At 44.4% G+C, this 13,501-nt stretch overlaps 1 protein-coding gene across 3 annotated transcripts in view; it reads right to left on the reverse strand.

Annotated features, from left to right (window-relative positions):
• Nucleotides 1-1,319: 1,319 nt before the first annotated feature.
• The window catches only part of LMX1A (LIM homeobox transcription factor 1 alpha), a 74,266-nt gene continuing 62,084 nt past the window's right edge, over nucleotides 1,320-13,501 (reverse strand). For all 3 annotated transcript variants that reach the window (XM_028732470.2, XM_028732469.2, XM_028732468.2), the window contains 5 exons: nucleotides 8,949-9,118; nucleotides 6,582-6,659; nucleotides 5,039-5,108; nucleotides 2,060-2,233; nucleotides 1,320-1,488 (listed from right to left, as the gene is read on the reverse strand). In XM_028732470.2, the coding sequence (XP_028588303.2) occupies nucleotides 1,328-1,488; nucleotides 2,060-2,233; nucleotides 5,039-5,108; nucleotides 6,582-6,659; nucleotides 8,949-9,118 (653 nt within the window). In that variant the 3' untranslated portion in view covers nucleotides 1,320-1,327. The remainder of the gene's footprint in view (nucleotides 1,489-2,059; nucleotides 2,234-5,038; nucleotides 5,109-6,581; nucleotides 6,660-8,948; nucleotides 9,119-13,501) is intronic.

Genomic DNA, 13,501 nt, shown 5'->3' on the forward strand with positions numbered 1-13,501 from the left:
CTTCCTCTGCATGTCTGTATAAGGCTAACCTCTGTGCTGCTGGTGGGACACGAAGCATGATAAGATGTGTCTCTTTCTTGGGATGACAATTCTCTTGTATAGAACTAATGTTGGCTGCAACCCGAATTGCACTGAAGTCAACAGCAGAATTTTCCTTTATTCTAATGGAACTAGATTGCTTGCAGAAGGGAGGATGGGTAACCCTGATATTTTCAGACGTGGATTTTCATTTGAAAACCAATGAAAAAATGCAAAGCATCAAATTGCCTCCAGCTGAGACTGCTACTCTAACTCTGCTTTTCCGTCTTTGCAAACCAAATCTGATATTTTAGAAAACCCAGTTCTTTCGTTTCATAACTTAGGTGCAACGAGCAATTTCTTAAATATAGTTCACTCAGAAAATAAAGTTATTTTTTGCTGTACAGAACTTTTCTATCATTAAGGATAAACCTGATGCAATATTAGGTGCGCTTGTATCTTGTATATAAATGCACACACCCTTACATGAACACACTCAAACACCTTGACACACATGCTTGCCAGGCACCAAATTGATAGCTATATGAACAAACCATGAACCTTCCCATCCCCCCATACATTTTTGGCAGTGTCAAAAATGCCTCCCATGTCAATTATTTTCTGTCACTCATTGCAAAATAATAATAATAATAATGTTCATTTATTAGTTTAAATTGCTCTCACTCTCACATGCCCAGATCTAATTGACTTCATTCTGATATCAACCTGTTCACTGTGTGATTCTGATAAGGTGGGTTCACTTATGTGATTAATCCAGGAAGGAGAAAGAAATAGCAACCAATGAAGAAATCATAGCAATGCAGAAACCGCAGAAACCACCAGAAGGAACCACGTTGCCAAAAAGGATTGCAAAATGTGCAAATTATTGAAAATTATCTAAGTTTTTTTGTTCCCCAGAAGGGTAGTCCACCCAAATGAGGAACTTTTGTTTCAGCCCCAAAGTACAAAGTGGGAAATATTGCTTGCCTATCTAGTCTAAGCCTAAAGTACTGCTTTTTGCAACTTGCCTTCAAGACAGCCTTAAATAAAACACGGGGGGGGGGGGAGAGTTTTTGTCTTCTTTCATGCATTCCTTGACACTTCAAAATTTAAAACTCAGTTTCAAAAAGTCGTTCCACAAATGGGTTCGCGAAAGGAGAACGGAGTTTTGAATTCTTCCTTCACAAATGTTCCTGCTTTCCGCTGAATTTTTCAAATGGGAAACGAAGCTAGCCATTTCAAAATCCTTTCCTCTTCTTCTCTCCAGGTGGCACCTGCAGTGAGCCCAGCCCAGTGAGCCTCAAATGCCTCAAGATGTGAAGTAGGAGCTCTGCATGGAGTACAGGTGGTCAATGGGGTTCCCCACTCTGGACTGCAAGGGCCCAGCTTCCACAGTTGTTAAGAAACAGTCGCCCAGGTTGCTGAGGGAGGTGTCGTCACTGTCCATCTCACACAAAAGGTGCTCAGAACCTTCAGAACAGAGAGAAAGATTTGTTCCACTCAGCCACAATCCACTCACACAACACTGAAATGAACAGGAGCTGCTTGGGTGCAGAGTTGAGCTCTTGCGCCATTCTTTTTAATGGGGCTTGCACGCGAGAACTTCTTTCAGAAGTGCCATCAGAATTTTGACTAAGCCACTCTCATGTGTTTGAGGTAGCTAAACAGACATACAATCTGAATCAAGGATCTAGACAAGGCATAGGCAAACTCTGGCCCTGCAGATGTTTGGGACTATAATTCCCATCATCCCTAGCTAACAGGACCAGTGGTTAGGGATGATGGGAATTGTAGTCCAAACATCTGGAGTTTGTCTATGCCTGATCTAGATGGAAACCAGACACATTTAAAATCTCAAGCTCCACTAGCTTAAGCCTGGAAGCCCAAGCACAGCACGGATATTGTCTTAGAGGGCTATGGGCTCTTGACATCCTAAATTCACGTTGCTTAGTCCGTCTGAGACGTTGCAATGGGACATAAAGAAAGAAGCCGTTTCAAACTCTGACTCAAAATGTGCAATATGCAGGGTTTCCCTTCTTACCATAAGGGTGCATGTGGTCTCCTGGCATTTGTGGCGGAGTGAGCCCTTGCCGGAAGGGGTCTGAGCTGTAAACACTTTGATCAATGACCAATACTTGTTGTGGAGGTGGTTGCAAGGTGGTATAAGAGTTCATGATTCCTTCAAGGCCTGTGTTGTTGCCACTGTTTGTCTGAGCTGGAAGACAATGGCAAATAAAATGCATGAGTTCATAAGATCAGTCTCCCAATACCTTATTATTTCACTTATGTCAGCAAGACCTGGCTCTTATCTGTCTTCTACACTGGTGCCTTTTTTCTTAATGAACTTTTTTCTTGAATTTCCAGTCCCAGGAGGTGTGAGCTCTTTCCCAGCTCCCCTATTTTCAAAGCCATACCCAACTAACCCATATACGACTTCTCGTTTTTTCAGTCTCAGAATAAATGAATTAAACCATCAGTCGACTCAAATATATGAGCTGCTTAAAGGGTCACAGCCAGCCAGACCTACATATTATCAAGTTCATGAAAAATATAACTATAAGCTCCTTTGGAACTGGGATGCCAAGTTCACTGTAAGACAGGACTCCTGTGTGGTGAAGAAGAAGAAGAAGAAGAAGAAGAAGAAGAAGAAGAAGAAGAAGAAGAAGAAGAAGAAGAAGAAGAAGAAGATTTGAATAACATGTGAAATGTATGCAGACATGGAAATTAAGAAGTCTGGTATCTGCTTTCTTTGGGGGGAAAACACTTTTAAAGAACCAGATCAATGCAGATCGGAGGAATGCTGTGGACATAGAATATTGTGATATCAGCAAGGCTTTTAACAATTTCCCATATGATATTCTTGTTAGCAAGCTAGTAAAATGTGGTCTAGATGATGCTTCTGTTTGGTGAATGTGTAGCTGGTTGATGGTCCATTCAGCTAAAGAGCGATAACAACAACAACAACAATAACAACAACAACAATATTTATACCCCACCCATCTGGTTGGGTTTCCCCAGCCACTCTGGGCGGCTTACAGCACATTAAAAATTTGTAAAAGATTAGACATTAAAAACATCCGTAAATAGGATTGCCTTCAGATGTCTTCTAAAAGTCAGATAGCTGTTTATTTCCTTGACATCTGATGGGAGGGCATTCCACAGGGCGGGTGCCACTACTGAGAAGGCCCTCTGTTGCACAGAATGGAAATTTTTTTCCCATGTTCAACCCCCTTCTCTCTCCCCCCTCTCTTTCTTTCATTCTTTGACAAGCAAAAGAACCCTCAACAGTCTTGGAGTCAATCCAGAAAAGATGCTGAAAGATAAATGTATGGATCCCAGACTTGTGTTTTTTGGGGGTTTTTAATACAATACATCTGAGGGGGTTTGGGGACATTGGATCAGGAGACTCCTCTGCTTTTTGTCTCACAGAAGGGAGTATACACACTTTAAAGTGGATGGATGGTGGCTAACAGATTGAGGTTGAATCCTGACAAGACAGAAGTACTGTTTTTGGGGGACAGGGGGTGGGCAGGTGTGGGGGACTCCCTGGTCCTGAATGGGGTAACTGTTCCCCTGAAGGACCAGGTGCGCAGCCTGGGAGTCATTTTGGACTCACAGCTGTCCATGGAGGCGCAAGTCAATTCTGTGTCCAGGGCAGCTGTTTACCAGCTCCATCTGGTCCACAGGCTGAGATCCTACCTGCCTGCGGACTGCCTGCCTTGAAGGAGTGTCTCCACCCACATCGTTCAGCCCAGACACTGAGATCCAGCGCCAAGGGCCTTCTGGCGGTTCCCTCATTGCAAGAAGTGAGGTTACAGGGAACCAGACAGAGGGCCTTCTTGCTAGTGGCGCCTGCCCTGTGGAACACCCTCCCTTCAGATGTGAAGGAAATAAGCAGCTATCTTATCTTTAAAAGACATAAAAGACAAGGCAGCCCTGTTTAGGGAAGTTTTTAATATTTAATGCTGTATTAACACTCGATTGGAAGCCGCCCAGAGTAGCTGGGGAAACTCAGCCAGATGGGCGGGGTATAAATAATAAATTATTATTATTATTATTATTATTATTATTATTATTATTATTATTATTATTAAAAGGAGTGACTAAGATCAGGAAAAGAACACAGGAAGGGTTTCCCACCGCTGCTTTTCCAATCCATGTCTCCCCTCACCCACTCTGTGGCTGCTTTGAACTAAGAGAGAGAGAGAGAGAGAGAGAGAGAGAGAGAGAGAAGGAGAATCTTCAGAAGACCCAGTCATGGATCTCCCAGTGTCCTGTTTTCATTGGCCCTTAATTCCTCTTATCATTAAACTAGATGTGTTCAGTGCTCAGGGTGGGAGTTGAGTAGCATCATGCAAAAGAGGGGCCATTGTGCTAGAAGACTGATCTAAGCATGGAAAGAAGAGTTGAGATGGTAAGCATGTTCAGCCTTGTATAGTAAGGGGAAACTGGGAAGCAAAGCTAAGGACTGAAAAAGCTATGGAGATTACAGTGGAAAACCCACGACAATCTGAGGAGAGTTCCCAGGTAGGACATGGCAGCTGAGAAGTCCTAGGAGCCAAGGAGAAGTGAATCATAACTTCTCTGTATCACTAAATTCTAGTCTTTCAAGGTAACACCCAAGAACTGAGTGTTGACGAAACCATGGGATAAGTCAAATCAATATTGTGGGGAGGACCATAGCTGTTCATGGCATGCTATTAAAGTCTCTGAGGAAATGAAATCTTGCCCATTGCAGAGGACTGGTTCACTGGCTGCCATATATTGTTGATGCCCTCCCTCATTCAGCGTGGCATATTCTGCTTTCTGGCTTAAGTAGGATGCACAGAACCTGCATTTGAAAGGAGCGGAGCTAGGAAAGTATTTGGTCCTCCTGTCCAGCAACTCCTGGTGACTCCATGGAAAGAGAATCCACTTTCCATTTTCAGAATCCTGGCTGTAGGTGGTGGAGTTTCAAGGGAGAGGGAACTGGCAGGTCCCGTGACAGAAGCGAGTTAGGAGGTTTAGGAGACAGGCTTACCAGAAGTGAGCCTCTGTGTTGTTTGCTGATCTTGCTGTTGCTGCTGCTGTCGTCTTGCTAATTTCTTCATCTGTTACAGAAAGGGAGGAAAGGTTAGAACCAGCAAATATCCCCTCCTCTTCTTTTCCTAAATGGTGGAAAAGCACCCACAGGGTTAGCAGATGCATGATGCTGCCGTTATACTCTGATAGTTCTTAAGATGGGCTGAGAGAGAGAGCCCTGTCTGAGGGAGCCACTTCTGCCCTAAGGAGGAGGTGGGGTTGCTTCACGGCCCCTCCACACGCGTGGTGGGTGAAGACCAGCCCCTGCGCAATTGGGGGGATTCCTGGCCATGTCACCCCCTGCCCGGCCAATCGGCTGGTTCAGGGGGCGTGGCCTGCCCTATAAAGGCAGGATGCAGCCAGGGATCTCCCTCACTGCCGCTCGCCAGCTGTTCCTGCTTTTCCCACCCTCCTGCCCTATAAAATTTCATTCTTTGACCTTGGTTGGTCACCGTTGAGGGGCCTGGTAGGAATTTTTCCACTTGGCAAATTGGCACCAGCCACTTGGTTTTCACCTAAAAGGTAAAGGGACCCCTGACCATTAGGTCTAGTCGTGGCTGACTCTGGGGTTGCGGCGCTCATCTCGCTTTATTGGCTGAGGGAGCCGGCGTACAGCTTCTGGGTCATGTGGCCAGCATGACTTCTGGTGAACCAGAGTAGCACACGGAAATGCTGTTTACCTTCCCACCGGAGCAGTACCTATTTATCTACTTGCACTTGGACGTGCTTTCAAACTGCTAGGTTGGCAGGAGCAGGGACTGAGCAACGGGAGCTCACCCCATCGCAGGGGATTCGAACCGCCGACCTTCCAATCGGCAAGTCCTAGCCTCTGGGGTTTAACCCACAGCGCCACCCGCATCCCCTGCCTCATCACAACTTTTTGGGTATTGGTGGTTAGGCATTGGTATAGTTCTGTAGATGGAAGAGGGGAGGTAGCGCCATCACCTGCCCCGCATATTGAAGGGTAGTCCATTAAAGGATTCTGGGGGGGGGGGCGTGACCCTGTCCAAAGCCTAGGGAGCTTAGGACCTAAGGCACGCCCCCTATCGGTGACCCCGGGGGAAGTTCCTAGTTGATGTGCATCAGCAGGACTCCCCCTATTGGTGGTTAACCCTTCCCGGACTTTGAGCGGACGGGCTGAAGTCGGATATAGTTAGTTAGGACCAATGCCTAAGCCAATACCGCTCATCATCTGTAACCAATAAAGTTGTGGCCTTTTTTAGCCCATTAACCTTAATAATTGTGTCATGATTTCCACCTGGGGGAGGCGGGAACTCGCCACGCAACTTCTGCCAGCCTGTGCAGCTCAGTGCAACTATGGTAGATGGACCAATGGTCTGTAAGATAGCTTCCCAAATCCAAAAATGCAATCTGCAAATTGCCTATTCCTACTCCAAACTAGGACTACATTTTAAGTTTAGATAGATAGCCCTCCTATCTAAAAAAGGATGAAGGCCCCAGCGTCATTATGTAGTAAGTGATTCGAGGAGAAATGTTGTTACCTTAGCTCTTTGATTCTGGAACCAGACCTGAACAACTCGGACACTCAGACCCGTCTCGGCTGCTAACGTTTCCCTTACCTTCATGAAATGTCAGAACAGCAGACATGATTATTCGTTTAAAACAGAGGCAAAAGGATCAGCAAAATACTAAATGTGTAGGACTTTCAACACAAATATCAACATTTTCATAAAAGGTGTTTTTTCATTGCGGCACAAAATCTCAACGTTTGCAGTTGCTCCCTAGATTTCTCACCAAACTCCAAAACCACCAGAACTGGAAGTTTTTGGAGTTTGGCAGTCGGATTTCAAGCATGTGTCTCCAAACAGGGGAGCTGTGAAAACACGCGGAATACTGATCAGTGCTCATCAAAAGTTATCACGGGGATGAAGCAACTCCCCTAGGGGGGAAATGTTGCAGCATTTGGGACTTTTTGGTTTAGAGAAAAGGCTAGTAGCAGGTGACAGGATAGAAGTTTTAAAAATTATGCATGGCATGAAGAAAGGTTTTCCTTACTGTCTCATAACACTGAATGTTGGAAGATGCAGAACAGACAAAGGAAAGCGCTTCTCCGCCCAGTGCGTAAACTATGGAATTTTATCCCACAAGAGGTAGCAATGGACACCAACTTGGATGGCTTTAGAAAAATGGCTATTAGCTACAATGACTATGTCCTATCCAGGGACAATATGCCTCTGAAGCGTTGCGGCTGGGGAACTGAAGTGGGCGAGGGCTTGCCACGGGCTCCTCATTGGCCATTGTGAGAACAACATGCAGGAATAGCTCAGCCTTTGGTTTGATCCAGCAGGGATCTTATGGTTTAATGTGGGATTATTATTTTTCTAAAGAACCCACAACTCTTTAGTTTTTCCCTGTAAAGGTAAAAAAGGACCCCTGGACAGTTAAGTCCAGTCAAAGGCGATTAGGAGGTTGCAGTGCTCATCTCGCTTCCAGGCCAGGGAGCATTTGCCAGCTTCCCGGGTCATGTGGCTATCATAACTAAACCGCTTCTGGTGCAACGGGACACTGTGACGGAAACCAGAGCACACGGAAATGCCATTTACCTTCCCGCCATAGCAGCACCTATTTATCTACTTGCACTGGTGTGCTTTTGAACTGCTAGGTTGGCAGGAGCTGGGACAGAGCAACGGGAGCCCACCCTGTCATGCGGTTTCGATTGGCAAGCCCAAGAGGCTCAGTGGTTTAGACCACAGTGCCACCCACATCCTCTGAACAGTAGCCACTGGGGAAATGAAGTGGGGGAGTGTGCTGTGCTGCTCAAATCCTGTTTGGGGCTTTCCATGGGCATGTGGAGTGTGAAACACAGAGCAGTCAAATGCAACATTCCTAGAGTGGACATGTTTAGACATAAAGAGGGATGTTTGTCCAGACAGTAGATAAACTTCCTGTTTCCTCCTGTGCTGGGACAAACTTCCTCTACATGTGACCAGAGTTGGGGGTGACCTTACCTGTGCAGGTAACAAAATAGCACAGGGCAGGCAGCCATCTCTCTCTCTGACTCCATTCCTCGAAGAAGCAACATCTCCTTAGCCTGAGATGCTCTCTTGGCTTCCAGCCAAGAGAGGACAGTGGAACTATCTCCTTATAGGATAGATTCCACGTGTATATATTTTGTAACTTAAGTCTGCCTTCTGCGATCCATTTGTGAGCAGAACATGTGAGTAAACTCTTTTTATACTTTTATACAAGACTGTGTCATGTCTATTCTTTTTAGGAGGGAATAAAAGGGGTATTACCAGGAAACTTATTTTAGAGGCTTATGCGAGCTTGGCAAACCGATCCGCTGTGTAAGTTTAAAAGGGGAATGTTACTCTGCTAAATCATAGAACTGGTTAGGAAGGATATTATTAAATAATATATCCTCTCCTGCCTCCCTGAATATTCCCACAGGGCTCCTCACTGGTCATTGTGAGAACAGGATGCAGGAATAACTGGGCCAGCAGGGAATCTTTTTTCCAAACTAAACAACCCACAATTCTTGAGTTTTCCCTGCAGGTAAGGGGCTCTCAGACTTGAGTAGGGCTGCACAACTTGCAGTCCATCAGCACGTCACCTACATACAGTGGCTCACGCCTGGATTAAATCTCTCTTGTCCTTTTGCTGACTGCTCAGCGAGTGATGGTCAAGTGCCTGGGACATCACAACACTTGTCTGTTGGGCTGCAGTTTGTTTAGTGGACCACACGCCTGAATCTGACTGCCACCGACAGAGCACAATGTCTAGGAATTATTAAGACAGGAGTCACTCTACGGCCATGGAATTCAACAACATCTGAGGCAGTGTAAACTGGCTACCTCTGGTGATTCCAGTGTTCATGGTGCCAGTTTCTTCTTATGATCAAACTGTACCTTCCTGCATGGTTTAGAAGACACTTCAAACGATGCCTTGAATGCCCGGCGCTGCTGGGTTGTCAAGATGGTCCGGGGTCGTTTTGGCCGCTTGTGGTCCTTGCTCTCCTCGGCTGTTTTCCCAGTGCCATCTCCCATTTTGCACAGGCTCCCTTCATCATCACTTTTACCTTGAAAGATTGGGGAAGGGGATAAAATCCCACACAGTGCGATTCACAAACCAGCCTTTGCTTAAAACGAAATCACCCCAAATTGAGAAGCCGCATGGAAAAGCTCCATACTAACAGGAAGATGCTCAAAATTCCTTTCAGAATTTGCACAAGTAGGGCTACAAAGCACTCAGAAACATTTGGTAAGGAGAGGAAAGACAGTGGAGAGAAGTCAGGGGTCCTATGTTGCAATTTTTACACGAGTGTGGCTAGGGTGGTTGTAAGAAAATAACAAAGCAGTCAAAAGAGGATTATAAACTCAACTCAAATCTGGTTACACAGCAAGTCAGCAGCCATCTCCCAGTGGCCTAAATGCCTTCCTAAAGAAGGATATTTAAACATCCTTCTGCAAACTAGAAACAAGATGGCCAGACAGGCTTCTCTGGGCAAAGGTTTCAAAGCGGGAATTAGCCTTGCTCCAGTTGCCACTAATGGAACCTCAGACAGCCTAACCCTAACCCTAGATTCAGACCATTTCAAACTTTTAAAGTCAACAGTAACACTTGGAATTAAGCCCAGAGATTAACTGCTACCAAGTGCAGTTCTGTATGTACAGGTATCATATGGTGTTTAATGATGCTCTTTAAATGCTCCAAATGCTCTTTAAAAATGTCCCCATTGCAGGGGAGAAATCTCACCTCAAGGCTCTCAAAGCATGCATCATGGCAGCCAGAACTCCACTGAAGAATAATTAAGCAGGCTTTTCAATTAGCATGTGTGTGAAACACCGGGACACTTTGCCTGGGAGGTATGGAAGCTCTTAAGCCATCGGCCTCCATTACTCTAAGTAAATGTCTGGAATAAGGTAGTCCTAATTGGCAAGGTTAGCATTCCAGTAAAATGTTTGGCACTAGAGTGTGTGCCTTCAATACTATGCCGCTTCAGGTTGCACATGGAGAGGGGCACACCATTTTAAAAAAATGTTCCCTCATATTAACAGTTCCTTGCAAACAGAAAATGAGCACAGCAACGGAGAATGGTTCTGGCCCTAAACCAAGACCCGGCTGTGATAATTTTCAGATTGCACGGTGCATTTAAAAACGACAACAAATCTGTGGAGTGGTAAAAGCTTTCTAGGAAATGATATATAATGAATTAAAGAAACTGTTTAAGAAAACTTTTGTTAAAAAAACCAAAAGGTTTTTTTGTTAGGTATACAGTGGTACCTCTAGTTACGAACTTAATTCGTTCCGGAGGTCTGTTCTTAACCTGAAACTGTTCTTAACTAGAGGCGTGCTTTCGCTAATGGGGACTCTTGCTGCAATGAATTTATGATTCAAGAAAATGCCTACTGAATTTTTCAAATTCTGATATACCAATAATTTGGACTTCAAATTATTATGTTGGCCACTCTGAAATCAATCTCATTAGAGAAGTGACGATTGGTTGGTTTGTGTTTGGGGGCCAATCATTTGGGTAAGCATGAGATTCCAGAACTCAGCACTGTCTCCATGCGCCTGTCTGGGCTTGTAGTTCAGTGTCTACAATGCTGCCAGATTCTTAACTAGAGCAAAACACCTCCCTGGTGCTGTGTTTGCCCCTCAGCGCATTATTGCTAGGAGGCGTTCCTGTTTCTCTTTCGCAGGACGACTAGAGAAATGGGCTGATCAGAAGGAACATTTTATCATATGTGGTGGGAATGTAAGAAAGTAAAAAACTTCTGGGAATTGATATATAATGAGATGAAAAAGATGTTGAAATATACATTTCTAAAAAAAAAACCAGAAGCATTTTTACTTGGCATTATAGGTGAGGAGATTAATAGAAAGGATGTAAAATTGTTTTTATATCCAACAACAGCGGCAAGAGTATTGTTGGCTCAGAAATGGAAACAAGAAGAAATACTGACGAAAGAAGAATGGCAGACAAAATTAATGGACTACGCAGAATTAGATAAGATGCCAGGAAGGATTCGAGCCTGTGGGACCAGAGATTTACAGAAGATTGGAAGAAATATACAAACTATTTGAAGAGCAACTGTAATCAACAAATTAAGCTACAAGAAGTTCTGTAAGGAGAAATATATGAAATATTGCAAAGAAGAGAAAGAAGAGAGATACTAGTTATGAGATTTCAATGTAATAGTGAAAATAAGAAATATAAATCAAATAAATAGACTGGAAAATTTTCAGATGTGATTGATGGAAGTTAAAAAAATTGTATAAGATGTTAAAGTACGTTTAATTATTGTTGAAAATGATATGTTGAAAATTAATTTTAAAATTATATACGAGAAAAAGAGAGAGAAACAGGCTGATCAAATATTTCCCACATCTGTCCATATAGGAGAGTGAAATAGGGAAATGCTTTGAAATGGATGGGGAAGGAGGGAGGGAAACAGTGCAGAGAGAAGTCTGGGGGAATCCCATCCCATGAAAGAAGAGTGGCCGTGTTCCCCCGCCACCCCAGACACCTGCTCGCCAAATCCCTCCAAATGATGGAAAGTTGATTCTGCTTTAGCGTGGCAATGCTTTTAATTAACTCTGCCTTTCAAGCCTTCCTCGAACAGGGTAGGAATTAATTAATCTTTAAGACTCCTCCTGGTGTCACATGGGAAAGGACTACAGGCGGTTTATATTGTCTGCCGTGACCTCTGCGCAACCCCAAGGCTCACTGGGGGAACGATGAAGAACCGGCTTCATGTATGAAGATGAAGAAATTCTTTGGTTAGAGGGAATTAGGAAAAGGAGGGATGCTAGTACACTTTTAATTGGAAAGGGGGCTCCTCTTTCACAGGCGCCTGTTTACTTAGGCTTGGACACTGGGGCTCAAGGGAAGGAGTCATTGAACTGAGGGCTTTGCAGATTATGGGCAGCATATGGCTTCCAGTGCTTTGCTCTTTATTTTCATTTTCTCATAAAGTGGTCCTAAGTTTGCATTGTGCTCCTTGTTCCCTTATGTTTCTGACTGGGTCTTTAAAGATACATATATGCTGACTGGTCAAGTAGATGCCATAATCTCATAGCCTCACAATTAAATGTCACGGGGGAAAGTCTGTCCTTCCTCTTAGACAGAGAATGATAGAATCACAGAATTGTAGAGTTGGAAGGGACCACAAGGGTCATCTAGTCCAACCCCCTGCAATGCAGGAATCTTTTGCCCAACGTGGGGCTCGAACCCACAGCCCTGAGATTAAGGGTCTAATGCTCTACTGACTGAGCTATGGAGCGCTCCACATTTATTTTGCTTTTTAGAAAACTTACATTCTGCCAGTCAACCAAACAGGTTCTCAGGCCAGCTTGTAGCAAATCAAGACAGCCCTTTGAGAAGTTAAGCTGAGAGGGTTAGACTGCAATATAGAAAATATACTGGTGCTTTTAGTTCACATGTGAGAGCTTAATGGCCCAATCCTACTTATGACTAGACTGTACTGAAGATAGATTCAGGTAGGTAGCTGTGTTGGTCTGACACAGTCGAAATAAGAATAAGAATAAAAATTAAAATTGTCCAGAAGACCTTATAGTTTGTTCTGGTATAAGCTTTCGGGTGCATGCACGCCTCTATTTTTGAGTAAATGTGGTTTAGGGTTGGACTACACAACTTTGTTGTTTATCATCAGCATCTACGTAAAAAAAACACCCCAATCTCTATTCAGGCCCAAATAAACAGAATTGAACTCCTTGATTAATTGCAGTTCAGCAGCTTCACACCAGAGAACCCTTTAGAATGTCTTAGTTCAAGTACGACTACCTTAAGAGAGCTCTGGTTTCTGGATGCTGCCATTTCTCATGTCAGATTTGGGTTCATTTATTCCAGAGGTAGCAAACCTTTCTGTTCCAATGGGAACCACCGCAAGCCAGCTTTGACAGGCAGACAGGGCCACCCAGCTCTCAACCAACTGAAGTCATAAGGGTGTCAGGTGATTCACAGGTAGGTTACTCACCTGCCAAAAGTAGTCCATGGGACTGGGGGGGGGGGAGTGGCTTTATAGCACCGTACAAGGCTTGCAAAGAGCACTGTGCAATGCTTTTAAGCACCAATAATAAGCAGGCTTGAATTGCCTACTCATCAGCGAATGGGCAGGAAGCTCAAGTCTGCAGGGATTGGCTGTGTGCAAGTTGCGCATGAAGAACTCAGTCGCACAGCCAAACCAAGCATTCTTGAACTGATGGGTGAGGAGGTCCAAGCCTGTTTCCTGCACAGATCAGCTGCACAGAACTTGCTCTTGCAGCCAAATTATCCACGCCTCTACCTGGCCAATTTTGCTCCATTGGTCTATTGCATGAAGACAGGTCTGTTTCTCCATTCCTGGCAGGTGATAGCACATATCACAGAGGAAGATGAGCAAGTGAAGCAATCTGTGATGCTGTGGCTGACACTGTTAGGTCCTGTAATAGTGTTGCC

The sequence above is a fragment of the Podarcis muralis genome, chromosome 5 (genome assembly GCF_964188315.1).
Source record: "Podarcis muralis chromosome 5, rPodMur119.hap1.1, whole genome shotgun sequence".
NCBI classification, from domain to species: domain Eukaryota; kingdom Metazoa; phylum Chordata; class Lepidosauria; order Squamata; family Lacertidae; genus Podarcis; species Podarcis muralis.